Source organism: Meles meles, chromosome 2, assembly GCF_922984935.1.
Source record: "Meles meles chromosome 2, mMelMel3.1 paternal haplotype, whole genome shotgun sequence".
Classification (NCBI taxonomy): Eukaryota; Metazoa; Chordata; class Mammalia; order Carnivora; family Mustelidae; genus Meles; species Meles meles.
This window is the reverse complement of record NC_060067.1, coordinates 25,574,529-25,598,557: the sequence shown is the minus strand read 5'-3', so window position 1 is coordinate 25,598,557 and position 24,029 is coordinate 25,574,529. Positions and strand designations below refer to the sequence as shown.

Sequence of the window (24,029 nt, the reverse complement as noted above, 5' to 3'; positions counted from 1 at the left end):
CTTGGTCTTTGGATGATTTGAATCCAAGTCTGAATGCAAATGTATTTTAAAAATACATTTGCATTTTAAAATAAAATAAAATAAAATATATAAATATATAATATATAAATAAAATATATAAGATAAAAATATACAATATGAATGACAGAAACCATAATCTGGTATTGCCCACTGTCTAGTAACTCAAGTTCTCGTGGTACAAAACGACCAGATACGTCTGACCACATTTATAACGCTGAACTTAGGTAAGCGTAGACAGCTCTTTACATTCAACCAACTCCCACGCAATCCCGTGTATTGTGTCGGGGATCAGGGATGACAACTGAATACTCCGGAGATAAAGAGGATCCCTGGGTGTCCTTCCGTAGCCTCTTCTCTGCCCACCGGAAAATGGTGGTTACTGGCAATTCTGTTCTGGATTTTCTCCTCTTTTGACTCTTGCCTTCTAGAGCTTTTTCATATGTACCATGTTTAAGAGTGGGCACATCATTTTCCTTCCCAAATTTGTGTTCCTTTTGCTCCCCAACTGAGGAACAGCACCTGCCAAGCCTCCACCCCCCCCCCACCCCCCCCCCCACCCCCCCCCCCCCCCCCCCCCCCCCCGGGCTCACATTTGGCAGGAAGGGTGTGCCTTCTACTTTCTCCCCTTTCAGATTCACTTTCTCCAAACTCCTTGTTGGGAACCCTGAGGCCAGGGAAGCATCCTCTCCTGCCAGATTACAGTGGTGGCCTCCCTGCCTATAGGCATCCTTTAGTCTGATTTGACCTAAAAACCAGCTCTGCTGGAGTCTTGTCCTTCCTTAAACCAATTCTGGTACTTCCCTAGAATTAAGACCAGATTCTACACGGCCTGAAGGCCCCATGATTAGGCCTCCTCCTCTCTCATCTCCATTTGCTCCTTTCCAAGTCCCAGCCATTCCAATTTTTTTTTTCATCCTTCTTGGGATGACCTTGTGCTCTCTCTCACTTCCAAGTCCCTGCACAAGAGATTCCTCTCCAGCTAGACTGTTATTTCTCTTAGGTTCAAGGAGAAGATGTCTCTTGCCCCTCTGGCCCCCAGGTTGGGCTAGGCTCCTTCTACGTGCTCCACGTCACTGTGCTCCTCTAAAATTTTGAGTACAGCACTGTAGTGCAACTGTATGTTTCACTGATTGATTGTTTAACCAGTCTACAAACTCTCTGCAGGCAGGGCTGTAGGTATACATTGTATTGAATTGGAGTTTCTCCCAGCCCAGGCTGGAGATCTCAGTTGTAAACGTTCTGGAGAATTCGGGAAGGTTGTGTGGCCCGTGATTCAAGACAGTGCCTGGTCTGCCTTTTCTAGCCATCTTCGTAAGAGTCTCACAAAGCGGTGAATATTGTCCCAATGGGTGCTCTCTCAAGACTCAGCAGTGAGGCTGCAAAGGGGGAAACTTTGGTGGCCAGACAAGAATATTCTAGCAATTTCCCTGAAGGCAAGGACCATATCCATTCTGCTTACTACCGTATCACTAATGCCTAACCTAGAGCCAGACACAAGGCAGATGCTCCGTGAGTGTTTCTTGACTCAGTGAATGGACTCTCCAAAGCCAAGAAGAAACTCTGGCTGGCAGTTTTTGATGGGTTAAAAAATGGAAAAAGAAACTCTTCCAAAACCAAGGTTAAGGGGAGGGCGGTCTGGTGGGGGAGGAGAGCCATGCATGAGGTGCATGCTTGGGGGTATCTTGTCCCTGTGGATACATTCTGTCGAAGTCAGGGTGTCTGGTGCACAGCCCCACAAGGCAGCCAAGGGGTTCCCTCACTGATCCTTTCCGCAAATTCTCCACACTGAGTTCCCTCACCCGTTCTCCTTCCTGGCTTTCCTACAGCCCCTCTGGCTGGTGAGGCCAGGCCGGCTTCTCATTTTCAGTTCCTCTCTTTATCCTTCCTCGCTCTGTCTCCTCTAGCCCTCTCACCTCCGGCTCATTTTCTCCCTTGCTCCCTCCCTTTTTCTTTCTTTAAAGATTGTATTTATTTGTGACAGAGAGAGAGAGAGAGTGAGAGAGAAAACACCAGCACAGGGGAGCTGGAGAAGGAGAAGCAGGTTCCCTGCTGAGCAGGGAGCCCTATATGGGGCTCAGTCCCAGGATGCTGGGATCCTGACCTGAGCAGAAGGCAGAATTTTAATGACTGAGCCACGCAGGTGCCCTCGGGCTCATTTTCTTAGGAGAGCCTGAGACTCTGAGTGGTGACAGCTGAGACTCATGACACCCCCACCCATCTTTGATTGAGAATATGAAATAGAAAACTGGACTGGCTTTCCCCCATCTCCTGAGGCCAATCCAAGGGAACGGGCAGTGATGATGTGGAGGAAAAGCCTGAAGAAGTGAGAGAAGGATCATTTATTTAGCTTTTCGCTGGGCTTTACAGACCTCATCTCACTTTTTAAAAAAAAAGATTTTATTTATGTATTTGACAGAGATATCACAAGTAGGCAAAGAGGCAGGCGGGGGGGGGGGGGGGGGGGAACAGGCTCCCTGCTGAGCAGAAAGCCCAATGCGGGGCTGGATCCCAGGACCCTGAGATCATGACCTGAGCCTAAGGCAGACGCTTAACCCACTGAGCCACACAGACGTCATCTCACTTGATCTTCACAGTGATGCAGGGACTTAAGGCAGACAGTGTGCCCATTCATGTACGTAGGGAAACGGAGGCTCAGAACCATGACTTGTCTTGACCAGATGACGCCATACCTGGAGCCAGGACCGGGGTATGCAGATTGAGGCACTGCTCTATGCAAATTGCTTAACTCCTCTGACTTTGTTTGCTCATGGGGGTAATCATGCACAAGCCACAGGGTTGCCTTGGGGATTAAATAATACCCTGATTAAATAATGGGGCCCACTTTCAAATGTAGGTACCATACTTAATGTAATTATGGGACGCAGCTCCCAGTGGCTTTTCACTTCACAACGCCTCTGCTGGATTTTTTTTTTTTTTTTTTTTTTTTTTTTTTTTTTTTAACATCACAGGGCCTTGCTGTACTCCTGGGACTTGCAGAGGACAAGGCCCTTTCTTCAGTCAGGCTGACCTAAGCACAGCCAGCCCTCCCAGCCCTCCCAGCCCTCCGGAGCCACAGCTGTGTGTTGGAAAGCTGGCTGCCTGGACCAGTAATAAGGAGCAGACCTCCCAACTCTACATTCCCTCTCCCTCCCCTCACATAGGTTCTCAAATTAAAAGTAGCTAAAAGCTAAATCCTAAAGAGAAGGAAATGGGGGGATGGGAGGCCCCCAAATGCCGAGATGGATGAAGGGGTTCTCTCCCTAGGAAAAGGGTGCCTCAAAATCCAGATCTAGAAGGGGTTCAGTCCTACTGCGCCTTTCTCAACTCTGAGGCGTGTAGGCCCACCTGGGCTGGGCCAGGTCACAAAACAGACCTCCTGGTCTTCCGTCCTCTGGGCGGTCTGTAAGCAGGCGGCAGGGTTAGGGACCTTAGGAGCATTTGAAGCTGGTCGCCTGCCCGCAGGAACTGCTGTCTGCTTCTTCTTAGAGCCAAATCTCTGGACAGAAAGACCCAAGGAACCCAGAAGAGACGCTGCACCCTTAGCCAAACAGCAACCGCCAAGGAGCGGAGGTATGCGGGGACCCCTGGACAGACAACTCCAACCCCCCAGTTACACACGCTGGTCTGGACCCTCCTGGAGAGCTAGCTCGTCCTCTTCCTTTTTCAAAAGTTGAGCCTCTCTGCATACTGAGCATGCAGAGAGGCTCAGAGCAAGCTTCCAAGCCTCCGCCGGCCAGGGCAGACCCAGGAGGCAAGGGCGGAGTCCTCGCCGCTCTCCCTCCCTCTCCCCGCGGGGACCCCACATCTGTGCGCCACATCCACACGCCTCGTCGGAGCCTTCCCTAGGAAGGTCCCTCTGCGGGGCCCAGGGAGGCGGCTCTTCCAGGCGCAGGCAAGTAGCGAAGGGGTGGAGGGAGGAAGGGGTGGTTAGCGCCGTTTTCTTTTTCAAACCGCCCAACGGTTTGCATTTTCAAATGGCAAACCTAGAAATGTGCACCATTCCCATCCATCTCATTTTGGGGAGGGGGGGGGATCACAAGTTTTTTAAACTGTGATTTGCACAACGAACGGCTTGGAGAACTGCTACAACCCCAAGTCTTCTAAAGCAAAAGGACCTTCTGAATTCTCGAAGGAAGCCAGAATTGGGGGTGGAGCCGCAGAGCAGGGGAGTAGAGAGGGGAAACAAAACCCCAGCTCAGCGGGGAACGCCCACGAGAGCCAAAGGTGCGCGGCCCAGAGCTGCGGCCGACGTTCCGGAGGAGTGGGGGGCGGCAGGCTCGAGCCCGGGAGCAGGGCGGGGGAGATTTTGTTCTTGCTTTCAGGGACCATTTTGGTTTGGTTGTGCGAAGTTCGTAAGGCCCTCTTTTTGATGGTTGGCTCTACACATCTCTCTTCGACCCTCGCACCCAATGTCCTGTCGCCTCCGGGCCTGGACGAGCGAGGCCACGCCAGAACGGCAGTGGTCCCTGCGACTTTCCCCAACGTCTCGGCCCAGCTCCACTCTGGAGTTAGGCCTCCTTCCCAGAGGGCCGCAACCCCCCCCCCCCCCGCCCCCCGACTCGCGGTTTGGGGAGAAAAAACTCATTTTTAACCTCATGATGATTCCTCAAGGGAACAACACAAGAGGTTAAAAATAAAAACCCGGCTTGGGCTGGGACCTTCGCACAGCTGCCCACGTCGGCGAAAGTCACCCCTCGGCGCGCACCGGGTGGCCTGGTCCCCCGCGGTGCCGGGGGCCGGAGCCCGGGGAGAGGAGAAAGGGCCTCGCAGTCCGCCTTGGCCAGCGGCACTTCTTGCCCGCGGCGGCTCCAGGACCACCCAGGACCCCGGGCGCCCAGGGAGCAATCTGGAAAGATCTTACAACAACAGGGGAAGAGAGCGGCTCGCCTCCCCCGCTTCCATCCCCCCCGCCCAGCCGCCTCCCGGGCTGACTACGCGGCAGCCCAGTCCAGCCCCGAAGGCTCGGACCGGCGGCGGAGCGAGAACGGCAAGATTCAAACCGGCCTATGAGCCGTGGGAGGCGCGGGTGGCTGCGGGGGCCGGGCTGGTTTTAAGGCACGAACCGCCTCTTTTCGAGGGCCTTGCAGGCCCGAATTTGCTCCCGACCACTGGGTTTATTTTGCTTTTGCCGGGGACGCAGATGTTGACCTCTCTCCATCTTCGCTCGGCCCAGACTCGCCGAAATCACCTCCCCCCACCCCCAACCATTTGCTTCCCTGCACCACCCCCCACCGGTGCGCTATCCCGGGAGTCAGCATCCCAGTCCTTTAAACCTTCTGGAATGTCACACATGGAAACCTTTAGCAAATGTTTGTTAATGATCATAACAAAGGCATCATTCAAATTAGGCAGGTAATTACTACCAGAAGGACAACTGGGTGCTTGCTGGCTCATCCATTCTCCATGCTTCAAACTCACGAGGAGTTACGACCCGAAGACGTCCCCGCCCAGCCTGCTTTTCGGGCCCCCTTTAAGCATCTCTGAAATGAACTGTGAAGTTACCGTTTGTGGGCTGGAGCCCAGGGTTTGGGAGACCCCGTCGCGACCGGGCGGGCAGTTTCCCAGAGCAAAGCAGGCCTTCCTGGGTAGGCTCCCTACCTTGCTTCCTACTTTTTAGGGTATTTGATACAAAAACTTAGATCTCAAGTTGTTTTTATTAATAGCCTGAAAGCCAGCACCCACCTTTTCCTATTATTCCGCACTATAACTTTTTTTGGGGGGGGCGGGAGGTCATGCGTCCCGGTTCATTATCTACAAACATTACGGTATCCTGTTAGCATTCCGAACAAGGGGCTGTTCATATATTTGCCTTCAATGATTTCCTGAAGGAACATGTGGAAGTAATAGTGAGTAGTGCAGTCACCCGAACTGAAGATGCACGAGAGGCGGGCACGCAGAGGAGCAGGGGAGTGGGGCCCCTAGCCCAGCCCCAGGCGTCTTCCCGAGCCTGACACCCCAGGAGCTCATCCCAGAGCAACACAGGACCCCACACCTTTCTGTGACCCTCTTCTTCTTGTCCACCCTCCTGCTGGAGGTTGATGACTGCCCGACGTTCCAGGCTCAACCTGGACGTCGAAACCCTTCCGAGAGTGTGGAGGTGGAGGGGGGATGGAGATAAAAAATGACTCCTTCCATTCAACAGGAGAACTCAAAATTAGAGAAGGCGGGGAAGGTGAATGCGCTCCCCTCCCCCTCCGTCCCTTGGAAACCCAACGTCGCCCGGTCTGGTTCCTGGAGCGTGAGCGCCCCCTTTCCTTCGCGAGCAGAATCGTTCTCTCCCTGTACAGTCTTTTGCCTCGAGCTTGGGGATAGGATTTGGGGCTCCGCTCAACCCTAGGGCATCCGTAAGGTCCGTCCCTTGCGGCGGGAGGGAGCACGAGGAGGCGAACCTCACCTGAACGAGGAGGTGGCAGATTTGTTGTAGTCGATTCCTCAAACGCCCAACCCTGAGCCTTTTTGTGTGCGTGCTAGAAGCCAGGGCAACCTCGCCCAGATTACCCCGAAAACAAAGACACGACAAGATAAGTGGCTCGGAGGGAGTAAAGGTCATTCTGTTGGCGAACGTTCCAAACCTACGCAGACCCTGCGTTCTTTTGTATCTTCTTTCAAACCTGTTTCAAAGCAAAACAAAACAAAACCAAAAACAAAGACCCTCATCTTCATCTGGGACTCTCAAGAGTTTGCCTAATCACATTAAAGGATTAGCAACTACCCCGCACTTTCCCTAAAAGACCCCAAGTTGTAAAGACGCAACCGGTCGGACACCTCTCCGGGCAGCCCCCTGTCTCCTGGGCTAAGAATTTCTACAGAAGGGACGTTCTCGACTCTTTGTGGGCATTAAGTGAAATCTCACAAGTTCTTTTTCTTTCTTTCAAAGAGCATGCAGAGCAGTATAGCAGCGTAGGGAAATAACCCCCTAAATCAGGAGGCGAACTCATGCTGGAAATGATGGGCAGTTTGTATTTCCACGAACCTCTTTCCCGGCAGAACATCAACACCTCCCCCTTCCACCACCCCCACCCCATCTGGTCTGCTCCCCGCCCCCCAGTTGTTGTCGAAGTCTGGGGGTTGGGACTGGACCCCCTGATTGCGTAAGAGCAAACAGCGAAGGCGCGATCTGGCTGCGTGGAGATTCAGAGCGCACGGAGTTCGAGAGAAACTTTTATTTTGAAGAGGCCAAGGGGGGGGGGCGCTTCATTTCCTGACAGCTATTTACTTAGAGCAAATGATTAGTTTTAGAAGGATGGACTATAACATTGAATCAATTACAAAACGCGGTTTTTGAGCCCATTACAGTCGGAGCTAGAGAGAGAAAAACAGAGGAGGGGACTCCGGGAGAGGACTGGAAACCGTGGACACTTTTAACTCCATATGTAGGATTTTCATTACGAATTGACATAGGAGGAGAAGGTAAGAAAGGAGAACAAAAATGATTTTTGTCTCTAAGAGAAGTTCCTTATCAGGCCCTTTGGGCTCGAAGAGAAGAAACTTCACTCAGACTTTGGGCGATGAGGAAAAAAAAAAAGTTGAATTCCATCTGTGTGTCCCGAGAGTCATTTATGTTTAATAAACTTCACTTGGAGGAAAGATTACCAAAAGCTAGAAAGTCTAGGGATTTTTTAAAAAAACAACACATTTTCCAGACCTATTTTTAAAAGCAGTGTTTTTCTGACAACTCTATAGCCTCCCAACGAAATTGTTTAGGCTTACATTTTTGAGGTTTCTTTTGGGGTTGGGGGTGGTATTCGTGTATACTGGGACGAGCACCAAGTAATGCTGGCAGTGGGGGCAGAGGTGTTTGCCCTCTTCCTGGCAGTAGGTCCTGGAAGGCGACAGGTTTTTAATGAGTATTTTCATTCCTCGCCCGCGGTTTGGCGGGACAGCGCTGCAGCGGGTGGTGTGGAGCGCGGCTGGAGGGCTGGGGGAGGCGGAGGGAGAAGAGCGCGGAGTGGGGCGCGGAAGGGGTTGTGAGGGGGGGGAGGCGTGAAGGGCTCGGCTGGAGAGGGCCGGACCTCGGGTGCCAGCCGGGGGCACATGGCGCCGGCCGAGAGCGCGTAATTACTGGACGGCACAGAGCGCCGGGTGCGAGCCGGGGCCAGACACGGCACAGCCCGGGCGGCTGCAAGACTTGCGGAGGGGGCGCGGACGGGGACGAGGGTTTGAGGGGACTCCCCAGCCGTTTGCGGGATCAGTGAAGTGTGAGGGAGAACGGGCGCGAGTCCCGCAGGGCGCTGGGGTTGCGCGCCCGAGTGCGGGGGCGCAGGCGGCGCGGGCGGGCAGGCGGTCTGGAGTAATGACAAACACATTTGGCCCTGAGTGAAGAAGTCGTCGTCGCCTCGCATTCCAGCAAGTGGGTTTGAGGAATTTCGTACTGCGCTCCAAGGGGCCCTCATTGTGCGCTGCGGTCCCCACCCCCACTCGTCTCCGCGCGTCCTCTTTCCTTGGTGGAATCTTTTTTTTTTTTTTTTTTTTAATTTGCAAAGCCCGGGGTTCTACTGCTGCCCAGTCCCGGTCGCAGGAAGGAAAGGAGGAGGATCGCCAGAAAAAAGCAGAACTTTTCTTGGGGGAAGTTAGGGACGACTCGGAACGGAAAAACCTGGTTCCCAGGTAAGAGAAAGATGGTAGGCGAACCGGCCTCGTCACCTTCCTCCGGGCACCTGAGTTCAAGATCCGCCCCCACCTTGGCGTGCCCCTTTCCTCGCGGGGATCCGTGGCACTTGCCGCCTGCACTCGCCCTGCGCTGCTCATCCTCTCCAGTGCCCCGATTTCACTCTTTGCTCCGGCCTCCTTGCCTGCTTCGGAGCCCTCTCCTCGTTCCTCTTTCGTCTATCCCCATGGAAGTCGGCTTTTACTTGTGATACTAATTTCTCCCGGTTGTGCCGGGGAAACGGGCGGCGTCGGTTTGGCTCGGAAACAAACTGGGATCAGCGGTTCTGTTCGGAAAGGGTCGCAGCCAGCTCAGAGCCAGAGGGGCCCGAGTACGACTGCCCCAGGGCCCGGGAACCGGGCCGCCTGGCCAGGTGGGCCGTCCGTCTGTTGGCTGCGCGTCTTGCCAGCAGCCGGAGCGCCCGTCCCTCTCTCTGCTTCCCTAGCCCTGCAAAGACCTCAGGATTGCGGAACGAGTGCTTGGAAGAACTTGCCACTCACTCCATCTTCCAGGGTGAGAGGCAAACCCGGGCTGGAGAGGGAGTGTGGATGGCCTTTATCAGGTCCGGACTGCCCCGAGCCCGGCCCAACTGCCTGGAAAAGCCCCGGGCTGCGCTGTGTGGGAAATGGATTTTTGGCTCCGCAGCCGAATTGCTCAACGTTTTGGACCGACTCGTCTCGCCACAGTCGCTCGCGACCAGAACTAGGCAGCTTTTTAGGGCAGGGAGATATCCGGGGCACGCGGGCAGGTCAGCCGCACAGCTCACGGGACTAGCATCTCTCAGCCCGGGGAGCGTCCGGGCTGCTGGAGGGCAGGGAGAGTCACTCCGGGCTTGCCTCCTCAGCCGCAGCCCTGGTGGCTCCGGCTTCAACATCTCCCACCCTTCACCCGCCTCTGACCCACTCGGACCCTGGCGCTTCTGCTTTGCATCCCTTCCCAGTTTTCTTTTCCTTTTGGTTTTCTTCTCGGTTTCCCTCTTTACCCTCTCCTGTGATAAAGGGACCCTTCTTCAGCTCCCCGACAGACGAGAGCCCGTCCATTCCTGTTTTGACACCCTGGTCAGTTCCAGCTTCGAGTCTCTTACACAGTGGTGTTTTTGGTTTGACCCAAGTGTAGCTTGGGTGAGTCCCACAGCGGGGGTGGAGGGTGGGGGGTGGGGCTGGGGGTGGGGAGGGGCCGGGAAGGAGTGGGTAGCTGACCCTCGGGCCTTGCACCGGTCCTTAAGTGGACCAAGAGGAACTCGAAGCAGAACCCCTGCTCCCGGCCCCAGGTCGCTTTCTTCCTGGGGCGCGGACTGGGGAGGGGTGCAGGGGGAGGGGCAACGGGCCGGGCTTTCCAGCTGCAAACTCGTCTGGCGCCGAGGCGGGCCCGTTTTGTGCCTCCTGGGGACCGGCCGTGGGCGGCGCGCAGCGCCTGGCCGCGTCCTGCAGACGTGGTGGCCAGCGCCTTCCTGCAGGCTCCAGCGGGTGGGACTCTCTCTGGCCTCCGGGGAGCTGCGACACGGCTGCGTGTTGCTGAGGGACGAGTGGCAATTCTGGGGGAGAAGCTAAAGCCTGGTCGGTGACGGAAAGGCGCGGCTCTCAGCGTTCCTTGAGTCTGGCTTCGCGGGGCCCTCGAGCAGCATCAGCCGTCGGGGTGCGAGGGGGTAGGTCCCGCGCTGGATGCAGGCTCCGGGCAAATCGCTTTTCTCTGCTGCGCCCTGGTCCGGTCTCTGCCGCTGCGTGTCTAATGCTGAAGTGTCTCTGCGGCGTTTCCTTTTGTTTAAAACGGAACAGAGCCGGGAATCCGCTGGCAAATAGGTTGGAGTAGCTAAAGAGGACCTCGGGTTTGGGCGCTCCCCTCCCAGACAACGGCAGTCCTCCCCTTCCCGGAGAGAGGGAAGCGAGGGGCGCTTGCGGGCGCGAGAGTGCACTGGGCAGCGGGGACAGAAGCGACCATGGAGGGGGGGTGGAGTGTGTGGCAGGGGGAAGGTTCGGTTCTTTCAGACGGGGAGGGGTCGCAGTCTCTGCGCCCCGCGGCGGCCTCTGTCAGCGGCTGCCCGCGACCGTACCGCTCTCGGGCCCATAGGAGGCGCTGGCGCGCGGCTGTAACCCTAAACCCCGGCCGCTCTCCCTCCACCCCTCCCGGCCCCCTCTCAGGTCTCCGCCGAAAACAATGCAAACGCCCAGCGTCGTCCTCGGGGCGCCGCGGCCTCTGCGGCTCTGAGGCCGGGAGTGCGGCCGAGAGGGACGCTCAGCTCCGACCGAGCGGGCGGTCGTCATCACCAGCCCCGGAGTGACAGAGCGGCCGAGGGCGTGGGGGCGCCGGGGAGGGAAGCGGCCGGCGAGGGTTCGTGTGCGGCAGCGGGGCGGGAGGCGGGACCGTGCGGAACCTCCCCGGAGAAGGGGGTCGGGCTGCCGGCCCGGCGGCGCTGTCTGGGACCCGGAGCCCCAGCGGCCGGTGGGCCGGGTACGATTCGCGGGGCCGCTGCGCCCTCTAGTGGTCGTCCGGAGCGCGCGCCCGGCCTTCTCCTGCCTCTGGCGCTCCGCGAGGCGGACTCGTCGGAGCGCAGCGCTGAGCCGGAGGAGGGCCCCGGGCCGACCGACACCGTCAGCTTCGCCGCGTCCCCAGGGCCTCGGATAGACCCCGGCAGGCACGGTGCGTGTGGCTCGGGACGGCGTGCAGGGTTTGGGGATGCGCTGGGGGCGGCGTCGTGATTGAGCGTGGGGCCAGCGGAGGAAGGCGCAGGGCGGTCCCGGGCGCTTTCGGGGTAGCGCCGACTTTAGAGGACCCTCGCAGGGTCCCCGGCGCGGTCGGCCCTGGCTGTTCTAGGACCCTACGCTGTGGAGCCACACTCGGCTCCACACTACGGCACTACGGCTGTCGCGGCCCCCGCCGGGCGGGTTTTGTGTTTTTGCGAGGGGTGACAACGGCCTGAGAACCGAGCGCGCTGCCTGGCCAGGGCCACGGCGTCGCAGTCGCCACCCGGCGCGGCCCAGGTGGTTTTCCCTCCTGCGGTGGGCGCCATCCCCCGGGTGGCGAGAGCTGGGGAAACAAAGCCCCGGATCCCCCGACCTCCTCTCTCCAGGGGCTTCTCCTTCCTAACCCTCGGACCCTGTGTGGCGCCGTCTTCCGGGCTCCCGAGGCCCCGCCGTCCTAGTCAGCTCGCTCGCAGCGACGGTGCTGGTGGTGCCTGTCCCCCAATTCTCCTGGGGCCCCGAGGACAGTGGAGCATTTTCGGCAACAGTTTGCCTCTTCCTGCTTCCATTTGCTGGGCTCTGGACTGAGATCACCGTGACACCTAAAAAAGTACGATGGGAGAAAGGAAGAGACGGGAAGGATTTGGGACATTTTAAGCACAGAACTTCCAGCGGTGTGTGTGTCTCCACGGAGCCCGGGACGCGCGTCCTTGGACCAACACTGTCATCTGCTGGCCACACTTGAGAACTGCAACGACCCTCTGTGGGAATGGGCTTCGCGGAGATTCTAAGCAAGTTGTGGCTTGAGGAAGATTTCATTCCTGGTGACGACGCGTTTCTTCTTACTGCAAAGCTGCAAGAATCTCGGGGCTGATTGCATTTGTTCTGTGGGCATTGTGTAGTTTTTTGCCTTAGTTTGTTTTTTGCATTTGTGTAGTGAGCAAGGCGCGGACGCACCACATCTGATTCTAAGAGCAGATCTGTCCAGAAGCTGGGTGGATATTTGCATATCCCTTTATGAGTGCAGCGCTGGAGTCAGGAGCGTGGTGATCTTGAGTTCGGGTGCACTGTAAGCGACTACACCCAGCATTGTCTCATCCAGAGTCACACCAGTTTGGCGACAATGAAGAGGAGGTCTCGTTTCAGTCTTCCATTGCTAAGTATTTGGCGCGGAAGAGCAGAAAGGTTTACGGGCTCTGATTGTCCCTTAAAGTGCTCCCATATAAAATACTCCAGCCACCACCCATCCCTGGGACGTCTGATGGAACGCAGGGAGATCTGAACAGCAAAACAGCGTCTGTTGGGGTGGGGATCCTGGTAAACACACCCTCCGTGAAGTTGCCACCACTGTCGACCAGCATCTGGATTGCCGGGGCTAGAGCTACGAGACAGGCTGGAACGTTTGTCACAGGGATAAAGTGGGATATGTAATTTTCAGTTAGAATTAACTTAGAGCTGAAATTAACCGAGCCTCGGAAATCTGAATCTTGAGGTGGTCAGTGGCTTTGAGGACCGTGAGAGAGTCTCCTGTGGCCTTTAATCATGCCAGGGTGGGGTGAAATTCAAGATTCAGTGGCTCTGCGGCGGGATACATTGAGCTGTTGGCCATCGGGAGGCTAGCCCTTGGATTTCTGAGGCTAGCCTGCTCTCACTTCTGGAAATAGAGCCCAAGCTCTGTTTACCTTCCAGCTTAGCATGTTGTCTTTGGTTATTGAGTTGCCTTCCAAGGCTCTTCACTTGTGTTTGCAGGAACAGGGTTGGAAGCCCATTAAGGACAGTGGGTGCAAACAGATTTCTGTCTTACATGACCGTGTGTGTTGGTTCGAGTTAAAACAGCCTGACTTGATCATTCATCTGGCCTTCATCTAACTTGAGTTTAGATCTATGTCTTCAGTATGCAGGTGATGAAGGGCCAGTCCAAAGGCCTCTCTGGGTCTGACTTTCTCATAAGTAGAAGTTGAAGGAGTTACTCTGACATCCCTTTCATCTCAGACATTTGGGCAGAGGGTCACCTGGGTGGCATTTGGTTGAGTGTCCCATTTACTGTTGATTTCAGCTCAGGTCATGGTCTTGGGCTTGTGAGCAGCCCTGGGTCAGCTCCATGCTGAGCACAGAGTCTACTGGGATTCTCTCTCTTTCCCTCTCCCTCTGCTTCTTTCCCCACTTATGCTCTTTTTCTCTCTCTTTCAAGTAAATAATAAATCTTTATAAAACATCTTAGGAGTCTGCAGGACTCCTAAGTCGATATAAAAACTAATGGCTGCAGTTTTCAAAGCGCTCTTGACTAAACTGTAACTTGGTCTTTATAATAACTTGGCAAGGCAAGCTAGCAAGTTAGGTGTTACCGTTCCCTATAATAGAAGAAGAGCCAGAGGTTCAGAGAGATGGACTAAGCATCGATATGGGTTGAACCTAGTCCAAAGCGATTTCCATCATGCTTCGGAGAGAAGGAATGAGAAAGACAAGAGAATGCCATGGAGGAACCACGGGTCCCTTGGCCTGAGTGAGAACGTGGCACACATCTCTTCTCCTTGTTTGTTTCTCTAACTCTTGGCTGTGCTTTTTCGTGTTGTGGTTGTAGAGGATGGAGCCTGAAACCCAACTTGTAGCTGGCATGAAAAGATATGATTATGATTTTTTAACAAAACAGATTTGGATGAAGTCCACTGCTCTCCTTGCAAAGTGATTTGTTCTTGCTGACTCCTTTCTCTGAATCTGTAACCTCAGTTACTTGTGTTTGCACATCTGGTCTTCAGATATGCTCCGGGATGGGTGTGTGTGTGTGGGGGGGGGGCTACTGATTAAGGGTGAGTGTTTACTCCCTGGGGGGAAAAGTCCCAGAAATAACAAGCCCGACTCTTCAAGATCCTCGCTACGTGCCCAGTAGGCAAGGAGGCCATCCTCTCCTGTTGTTCTCTATTGCCTCCCTGTAGGGCAAACACTGCAATTAACGATGAAATTTTCTTGAGTTACAGATGAGTAATGACACGAAACTTCCCAAATACGCCTGGGTTTCTAGCCAGGGAACTACTCTTATCAGAGAAGAGGGTTTGAAGTCTTGGGCAAATACATGTTGATTCTCAGTGTTCGGATCGTTATCGCTGGCGCTCAGGTCTTGCTTTCATTGCCCACGTAGCTTGTCACTAAAGATTCTTTCCTGGCAGCAGGGTTGCTGTATCTGCAGGCCCAGAAGGAAAGCTGGTGGGGCTGGCCCAGGGCAAAACGCTCGCTCCTCAGAGCCGTTTTCCTAAGCTCGGGAATGCTTTAAAGATGCACCATTGGCAAGTCCTGCTACAGAAATACAGGATATAAATGTGATAAAACCCAAGACATCAAGCTGGCTCTGGCGGGCTCCTTTGAAGTTGGCTAAGTGGATTATCAGTGGGAGGCTGATATTTATATGTACAAACACACAGGCCGTTACTGCTAATTGTGGTAAATCAGGCTGGCCGGCCTGGCTCGGGGACCTGCTGTGCCCGTCACCACAGCAGTGAGGAAACCCTACAACCCCTGCCCCTCTTAAGCTCCCGGGCACATGCCAGGAGACTCAGAAGCCATCAGCGAGCCAGCATTGTGCAAATTGCATTTGGGTTCACAGCGCCGCAATTGTATTTCTCTCACTAGGGTGAGCAGAGAAGGGAAGCAGGGCCCCAATTTGCATGAGGAAATAGTGTAGGGAGAGGGAGGGAGGGGACACACAAGGCTGAAGCACTGACCTTCCCTTGAGGGAGACCATATGGTGAATTGGAGAGAGCATGGCTTTTGCATCACCCAGACTTCGTGTTAGAATTCTGGCTTTGGCGCCCACTGTGTGACTTGGGGTGACTTGCTAAACTACTCTGAGCCTCAGCTGGGACTTCTAAAATCAGGTATGTCTCAGGGTTGTTATTAATAGACGTGGCATACAGATTCAGCATTTTTTTCCTGTCCAACCCTCCCCTCCCCGCCCCCTGCCGGTATTCTGCCTTTCACTCTTGTCTTCCTCCTGCATTTTCCCGGTAGAATTTGATGTAGCAGAAATCTGGGTTGTGCATGTGGCCATCTGAAAGCAAAAATGCACGATGGGGGCTAACCACAGGCATACATGGAGCTTTTTGTTGTTGTGTTTGCTTGGTTTGTCTGTTTTAGGCCAATTTACTTAGGAATCATGAACACACATCTTAGTTTCCAAAGCTAGCCGTGGAACAAATGAAACCCCATGAAGTCCTTCCATTGCATGCTTTGGGGTCTTGAGCAAGGCAGGGACACAGGACATCCCAGGCCAAGGCTTAGGTGATTTTTTTTTTGGTGGGATATCCTACCTAAAGTTTGCACCCCCCTGGCCCTCCCCCGCCCCACCCTGTCCACACCTCTAAGCCTGAGCCTGCTAGGGCGCCCCCGCCCTGCATGGCAAAGGGACACCCTCCAATTGACATTGGTTTTGACTTTCAAAAACATCAGAATGGCTCCTCGATAAAAAAAATACTTGTTGTAGCCGAAGCATCTTTTGCAAAGGTTGTGAAGGATGTGGACTTCATGTACTCTCTGTAGCAAAACGTGCCATTGACAGCCTATTTTGAGCGAAAACAGCTCCGTTAATGGAAGTTGAGTAAATAGCGTGTGCTTTTCACATTCTTCATTTCAGTGGGTTAAAAGGAACAGTTCTTCTATACTCTTGGATGCATTCTGAGACCATAAAAGCCAGACTTTTTGGAATTTGAAAGCTATGTGCGATCCAAAAGGGTTTCAGCTTCAGATGGCTCCTGTCATGATCTTGGGGTCCCTTTGGGCTGTGGGATTCTTTTTTAGGTATCTTAACTGCTTTAACCATGAATCTTAAGTCGAGGTATTTTCGACTAAAATGATGCTGTTAACATTTTCCATATTGTAAAGCACAAAAAGAATGAGGCTCACTGGTGGTTTTATTGGCTAATGCTGCCTCTGTTTGACATTTGATTTTCTAGTTTTCTGGAATGATGGGGACCTCCCTTCTGGCCCTGCTGATCCTAGGCTGTCTCCTCCCAGGTAAGGATCCCAGTACTCTCTGACCTCATTGTTCTGGGGGAACAAGTTCTGTGCTCTGGGAGTGTGTTCCTGTGCTCAGCAAACACAGTCCAGAAGAGGGGAGGGAAGTCGAAAATGATGAGAAATTATGTAGAATGACCACAAACCTTCAGTTCCCTTTGCTGTATCGTGCTAACTCCAGTTAAGAAGGAATGCTCACCAGTGGTAATTTTAATATCTGTATAATCCTGGCATGGAAACGTGGTAGGAATAATAGCCTAAATTTGCCCACCGCACTTTTTCCCTGGGACATGGGTTTCCAGAGACTTCATGAATGTTCGAAGGAAATAATTCATGTCCAGGGAATCATACCTGTCTTTATGTGGAACATGCTTGGATTGCTGGAAAAATCTTGGAGCCGCCTTTCCCCTTGGAATCTGGTTGGTAGAATATTTGACTCTTGGGAAATCTTACTGACATTTTTTTACCAGGAGGATACTACTGGGACCATTTGTGGAAACATTTACTGGCACTTTTTAGTGTTCAGCCAGTTGTTTGTACATCACAGATGTTCACCGTGAACCCAGTGTTTTTCTGGCGGGAGGAGTTAAGTCTGTTAGTGTCTGTAGAGCTTACTTATATGGGCATGTTAGCAGTAAGCAAGGTCAGTGGTTCCGTAGTTCCAAACTCCACCAAGGATACCCCGCCTGCAGGAGAATGGGTGACCAGATGCACTCATGACTTCAGCCTAGAGCTGCAAGTCACTGTGGGCGCATATTGAAGTTGGGTGGGGCTCCATGGAGATCGGAGACCACTGATGATTAATGAAGTCATAATATCTCTTCTGTTTTGTAGGGGAAGCGGACTGAAGTTTTAGGTTCTGAGATGAATTTCGAATTTTAACTCTTGGGCTTTAAATATTCTCACTTAAAAAAGTTAAAATCCAGGGGCACTCAGGCTGGCTCAGGCAGTAGATAGAGTGGGTGACGCTTCATCTCAGGGTCATGAGTTCAAGCCCCGCGTTGGGTGTGGAGCCTACTTAAAAATAAATAAAACGATGGGGCGCCTGGGTGGCTCAGTGGTTTAGGCCACTGCCTTCGGCTCAGGTCATGATCTCAGGGTCCTGGGATCGAGTCCCGCATGGGGCTCTCTGCTCGGCAGGGAGCCTGCTTCCCTCTCACTCTCTCTGCTTGCCTCTCTGCCTACTTGTGATCTCTCTCTGTCAAATAAATAAATAAAATCTTAAAGTAAATAAATAAATAAATAAAACGAAATTAAAATTAAAATCTCTATCACCCTACTTGGGTTTCTGGGAGGCCATTAGCGAGAAGGCATGCCCGAGTGTCGTGCAGAATGGAAGAGATTAGTTCTTGAGCACAAACGTGCTTTGTGCGTTGCGCAGTCTCCCGGCCCCTGTTCTCACCCCATTATGTACTAAGGGGAGCGCCTGCAGAGCCTGTGGACACTGAAGAAGCCACATGTGCTCGCGTCTCTGCCCTCTCGGGATATTTTATGGTCACACATGGGAGTCTGAAATACGGAATGGGAATCAGGCGTCCCTCTCTCCATCTGAGTGTTCGCTGGGGTCAATCCCGGGGTGGGGTGGGGCTCCTGAGGCCTTTGGAGCATTTGCTGCTCTCAGCAGATGCGGCGGCTGTTAGAATGGGGGGCCTTTCATGGGCATCCAGGCTAACGGATTTTTGCGCAGAAACGGTCATTGTTCCCGTGAGCCACGGCTGTTGCTGCTGTCCGCTCCCTGGGCGAGACAGTCCTTTCTGGCGGCGCCCTATTCAGAGCCCGTTTCCTTTTACAGGGCCCAGCCTAATCCTCTGCCAGCTTTCATTACCCTCTATCCTTCCGAACGAAAATGAAAAGGTCGTGCAGCTGAATTCGTCCTTTTCTCTGAGATGCTTTGGGGAGAGTGAAGTGAGCTGGCAGTACCCCATGTCTGAAGAAGAGAACCCCAGCGTGGACATCAGGAACGAGGAGAACAACAGCGGCCTCTTTGTGACTGTACTGGAAGTGGTCAGTGCGTCGGCGGCGCACACAGGCTTGTACACTTGCTATTACAACCACACGCAGACGGAGGAAATGGAGCTCGAAGGCAGACATATCTACATCTATGTGCCAGGTGAGCTGTGTGTGTGGGGGGAGCACCCTCCCTCCCCCGCGCCCCCCACCCCGAGCCGGGTTAGCGTCTTAAGAAATAGAAACATAATAAACGTGTAAGGGAGAAAACTTGGAGAGAGCGCACGTTAAATCAAGGTCGCTTGGGAGACCATTATCAAGAAATATTTATGGGGGACGTTTGGGAACCTCGTGAAGTTTTAGAAATCATTTGTACCATAGCACGTTTCATTGGCATTCTGCAAAAAATCTGAAATGACCTCGTTTCGGTTCAGCCACGTTTGACAAGTGTTTCGGTTTATTTATTGTGTGTTAGGCCCTGGGCGAAGTGTTGGGGACACGAAAAGTAAGTAAGTAGGTCCTGTCTTGGAGCTGCTTATCGTTTCTTTTAATAGCTTCCCAATAAGCAGGCCATTTTTTTCAGATGGAATGAAATACATATTTTTGATTAATTAGGGGTTTTTTCCTCTTGATTAAAATTCGGGGCAGATTGATACTGATGATGCTGTCTCTGACCCATGAGAAGCAGGTGCCAAGATAGGAGTTGAGATGGGATGAATCACACTAGGGTTTGAGGAGGGGACAGCCTGTGAGAGGAAATGGGGAAGGGTCCCAAAGAGCCTGCCTGGGAGGGCTGTCTACCTGCGTTGTTGGTGTGACCTTAAATGGAGGAGAGAAGGAAGGTAGGTAGAGTAGATGAGTCCTAGAACTCTGTGTCGAGAATGTCTAGGAGCCTAAGGAACCCCAGTGCCCCACAGTCCTTGGCTGGTGGCCCCTCCGGACAGCATGGCCTTGGGGTGTGATGGGTTTCAGAGCCTGCCCTTAGAGTGGAGGACAGTGTGGTGCTTTCTCCCAGTAGACCCGCTAATCAGCCAGGCTGAGCCATGAGCGTGAGATTCATTTGGTTTGCCACCCAGCTAGAATTCCCTGTGCCCTCCTTGCAGTGATTGAAATCTCCATCTGCATCTGTGTCTGTGTCTTAGATGTTCCTTTGTGCCTGTCTGTCTCTCTGTGTCTCTGAGTCTATACCATCTCTGTCTGTATCCGTCTCTGTGTCCGTCTCTGTGTCCGTCTCTGTGTCCATCTCTGTCTCTATCTGTCTATCTGTATCCGTCTCTGTCTGTATCTGTCTGTATCCATCTCTCTTTGTATCCATCTCTGTATCCATCTCTGTGTCCATTTCTGTCTGTATCCATCTCTGTCTGTATCCATCTCTATCTCTGTCTGCCTCTATCTGGATCCATCTCTGTGTCCATCTCTGTATCCATCTCTATCTGTGTATATTGGCTTCTACCAAGGACAGTTGTTTAAAGGAAGGCCATGATGTTATTTAAACATCGCATTGATAGTGCATAATGGTAGGGAAGACTTGATTTTTAAAGGAAGCCCTGGCTGTTGTGTTAGGAATATCGAACTGTGTATTTTAACCTGAGATGAATTTGTAGCTTTGTTTGCTGAAGTCTTTACGAACAGAGCTCAAGGATTTGGAACTCTGAACATGAACTCCAGTAACAGCAGTCTTCGTCCTTAAATTAAAAGGGGCTATAGTTGGATTACTTGGCTTAAAGCAGACAGACAGACAAACTGTTGATAACTCTTGCCATCCTGTTTTGGTAGAGGTGAGGTAAGGGGGTCTCTGGAGTATATCTTCCTGTCTTTCTGCCTTTTCCTTGTAAGTTCCCCCCCACCCCCCAAATCGGCTGCTCTTCTTGTCCTCTGTAACTGTGGGTGGCCCATGGGATCTAGACCCTCTTCATTTCTTTCGACACTCTTAACTGTCTGGACCCTTCTTCCTAAAAATAAAAGGTTTTGTTTTAAGAAGTGTAGGCATTTAGAATGTCACCCCAGCTTTGTTCACACGTAAATGCCTCCTGCTTTGAAGAGAATGGAATATGGGCTTGTTAAAAGCATATGGTGTTTTGATCTTTTGTTTGTTTGGATCTCTTTAAGATTGTACAAAAATTCTTGTTCCTCCCTTCCCCTCAGCACAAACGTCATCCAAGTAGGCTCTGAACTGCTGTCAGTAAGAGATCTTCTTATCCGCACCCGTGGAGAGTAAGGGGCCCTTTGGAACCCGACGTTTGACCCTCTCAGTACTCCTTACTGTAGTAGCTTCCATAGCTGGTTTTCTTTTGGAAATACAATTCCCAGGCTGTGGAACCGTAAATTCTGTTTATTACTTGACAGGTTATTTTTTAACAGATTTCTGTACTACTTTTCAGTGATACTGACTATAGGCAATAGGAATTTTTGAAATTATGAATATTTTCTCTTGTTTCGAATAGACTTGGTGATTGATCATTTTTTCAGTAGTGCTTAAATTTTGATTTCAACTCCTGGCTAATTTATAGTCATCACCAGCCTTTTTTTTTTTCCCCACTAGGGTACAGGCATTTTCGTGGGGTTCATACTTTGTTTTATTTTGTTGTTCATACTATATTTTATTTCGTTCATACAAAACAGCCCTTCTGGATATATGTGAAGATATCATTCATACCTAACGTGATTCATGCCAGTGAGATAATTTTTCTGAATATACAGGGAAAGGGGAAATTAACGTCTAATGTGTTTTTCTCTCTTCGCCAAACCACAGACCCTGATGTAGCCTTTGTACCTTTGGGAATGACCGACTATTTAGTCATCGTGGAGGATGATGACTCTGCCATCATACCTTGTCGCACGACTGATCCCGAGACTCCTGTCACCTTGATAAGCAGTGACGGGGTGGTGCACGCCTCCTATGACAGCAGACAGGGCTTCAATGGGACCTTCAGCGTCGGGCCCTATATCTGCGAAGCCACCGTCAGGGGGAAGAAGTTCCAGACCATTCCATTTAATGTTTATGCTTTAAAAGGTACTTAATTCAATGTATATGGGATTTTAAAAAATCATAGTGCCTAGTGATGGAGACCTTAAATATTTGGGGATTTCGCACCCCACCTTTGCCATAAAATGTTAGGCTGCCATCTGTGTCTGAAGTAACACTAATCTTAGCATTACTAAAGGCAAATGCTACCTTATTTATCCCAGTAAGATTTCATATTTCATCAGTTGACTTTGAAATACTGTGAGGAATTCTTTCCTCGCATAAGCCTCTTACTGTTGTACCCACATTCCTGACTAGAAGGCCCTAAATACAAACACACATCTGTGGGGGGTGGACGCCTAGATTAACTTCAGTAACTTAAGAAAGGTGATTTTGATTCTGAGCAAAGCTTGTTGCTATAGCCCTCCCTTTGAAGTGAGTGGTTCATGTGAATGGGAAAGAAGAAATGTGTGTTCGGGGTCAGAAGCTTGGGGTTAGCAAAAGCTACTGAACGCTGGGTAAGGGCCGTTTTATGCTAGCTGTGCTTGGTTCTAGAAAAGAACTGAGAATAGCTGAGAAGCAGGTGGGAGAGAGAGAGAGGTAGGGGAGGAACAAAGTGCCCAGAGCAGTGCTGGTCAGTCAAGGCTGGTTGATTAAACGAATAAATACATCCGTAAAGCTGGTTGCAGAAGAGGAGAGCCAACTTCAACTCAGATGCTCAGGAATGTGGTGCTCTGTTCGATCGGAATTTAGTTTTAGTATTGTTACTGTTGCGCGCGTGTGCGTGTGTGTGTGCGGTTTTATAACTGCGCCAAATTACATACACCAGCACAAAATCAAAGCTTCTGAGACTTTAAACATTTTGTCTTGATCACAGTGGTTTGAGAATTATTTTTAATGGGCAGCTTGGTTAAGTATCTGCCTCTTGCCTTAGAGTCAGAGAGTCATGATCTCGGGGTTGTGAGACTGAATCCCGCATCAGGGCTTAACATCTCTCTCTTCCTCTACCCCCCCCCCCCCCCAAATAAAACACAAAAAGCTTAAAAAGAGAAGAAAATTATTTTTCAGGGTTTTAAAAAGGAAAGAAACCCAGACCTTACAATGGTTCTTAACTGTATTACGGGTATTGAGGTCCTCGTGTCTGTTCTCCTTTCAAATAGCAACATCAGAACTTGATCTAGAGATGGAAGCTCTTAAAACTGTGTACAAGTCAGGGGAGACGATTGTGGTCACCTGTGCCGTCTTTAACAACGAGGTGGTCGACCTTCAGTGGACGTACCCTGGAGAAGTGGTAGGTACCTGCAGGGCTCTTGGTGGCATGGAGAGGAGCCCAGCAGGCCTGGAACACCTGTCACTGATGGCGCATGACACCAGGCTTCTCAAGAACTCAGCTTCCCATCTCCGCAGTGAGCCTGTTCTACTATAGATCACTTTATGGCTCTTTGGGCAGTGGGAGAGGTGGAGATGCTAGCTGGACCAGGACCTGCAGAATCTATAAAGGTGTACACTGAGCCTTTTTTCCCCCCATAAGTCAGAAAGAAATAGGAAGGTTCTATCTGTATGGTTTTGTCTGTCTGTCTGTCTATCTAATTCCCTTTCACTCCTGATTTGTACATTTCTGCTCCCTGCTCTTTTTGGCATTTGATAGCTTCTCTCCTTTTACCCGTTTCTCTCCCCTCTGCTTTTGCTTCCCCTCCTTCTTTCTCTCTGGGGCATCAGTTGGAAGTTCGGCATTTTCACATTTGACCTTAGGACCTCATGCATTGAAGAGACATTCATAGTCCGATACGCAGACATCTTCCCTGGCTGTGAGGCAGTTTGGTCTCACTGTTCATACTTGATTGGCCTTAATCCTTAAAGCATAAACATTCTGCTCACATACTGAAAATAGATATTTCCCCCCCAAACCACAGTACATGCTTTTTGGCCCCAAAACATACAATCTAAGTATCATTTTATAAAACAAAGTTTTCATCAAGTAATAAAAATAATACAGGTTTATTATCATAATGTTATAAAATTGAGAGAAACAGAGGAAAAGCCACTTCCCAGGACATCACCATTAATATTTTAGGAAGATGAGTCCTTTCAATACTTTGTATACAGAATAAATGTAATCATTAATAGGTATTAGGATTTAAATAGTACGTTGTTGTATCCTTTTTCCTTTAGCAGCATAGCACAGACACCTTACTATGTCATTAAATATCCATTTAAAATTTTATTTTCTAGGGAACTAGTCTGAGAACATTTTTTTATTAGACTTTATTTTTTAGAGCTGTTTTAGGTTAGTAGTAAAATTGAGTGGTCGGTACAGAGATTTCCCATTAGCCTCTGCCCAGTGCATGCACAGCTCCCCTCGTTATTGACAGCCCCACGGGGTTGGTGGGGGGAGGACATTACAATCTAGGAACCTACATTGGCTCCTCACCCCCACCCATGGTCCGTAGTGTACATGAGGGTTCACTCTTCAGAGCTAGTTTTTTAAAGTTGGTTTTCCTCCTCTTCTGCTGTAGAAAGGCAAAGGCATCACCATGCTGGAGGAAATCAAGGTCCCGTCCATCAAATTGGTGTACACTCTGAGGGTCCCCGAGGCCACGGTGAAAGATAGTGGAGATTATGAATGTGCTGCCCGCCAGGCCACCAAGGAGGTCAAAGAGATGAAGAAAGTCACCATTTCTGTCCATGGTACATTTTGCTTTCTAAAATGTCAGTTGTCCCTGCTGCTCAGGATCCACTCTGGTAATCATTACTTAATGGAAACTCT

At 51.5% G+C, this 24,029-nt stretch overlaps 1 protein-coding gene across 4 annotated transcripts in view; it reads left to right on the top strand.

The window, feature by feature from the left end:
* Positions 1 to 7,278: 7,278 nt before the first annotated feature.
* PDGFRA (platelet derived growth factor receptor alpha) overlaps positions 7,279 to 24,029 on the top strand; it is a 43,669-nt gene continuing 26,918 nt past the window's right edge. Inside the window, exons 1-7 of one of the 4 annotated variants that reach the window (XM_045998315.1) lie at positions 7,279 to 7,431; positions 8,505 to 8,628; positions 16,290 to 16,350; positions 18,143 to 18,460; positions 21,050 to 21,310; positions 22,423 to 22,553; positions 23,779 to 23,950. In XM_045998315.1, coding sequence (XP_045854271.1) covers positions 16,299 to 16,350; positions 18,143 to 18,460; positions 21,050 to 21,310; positions 22,423 to 22,553; positions 23,779 to 23,950 — 934 coding nt within the window. In that variant the 5' untranslated portion in view covers positions 7,279 to 7,431; positions 8,505 to 8,628; positions 16,290 to 16,298. Of the gene's footprint in view, positions 7,432 to 8,504; positions 8,629 to 9,976; positions 10,314 to 11,178; positions 11,306 to 16,289; positions 16,351 to 18,142; positions 18,461 to 21,049; positions 21,311 to 22,422; positions 22,554 to 23,778; positions 23,951 to 24,029 lie in introns of those variants that run through there. The other 3 variants (XM_045998314.1, XM_045998317.1, XM_045998318.1) reach the window with 3 other exon arrangements.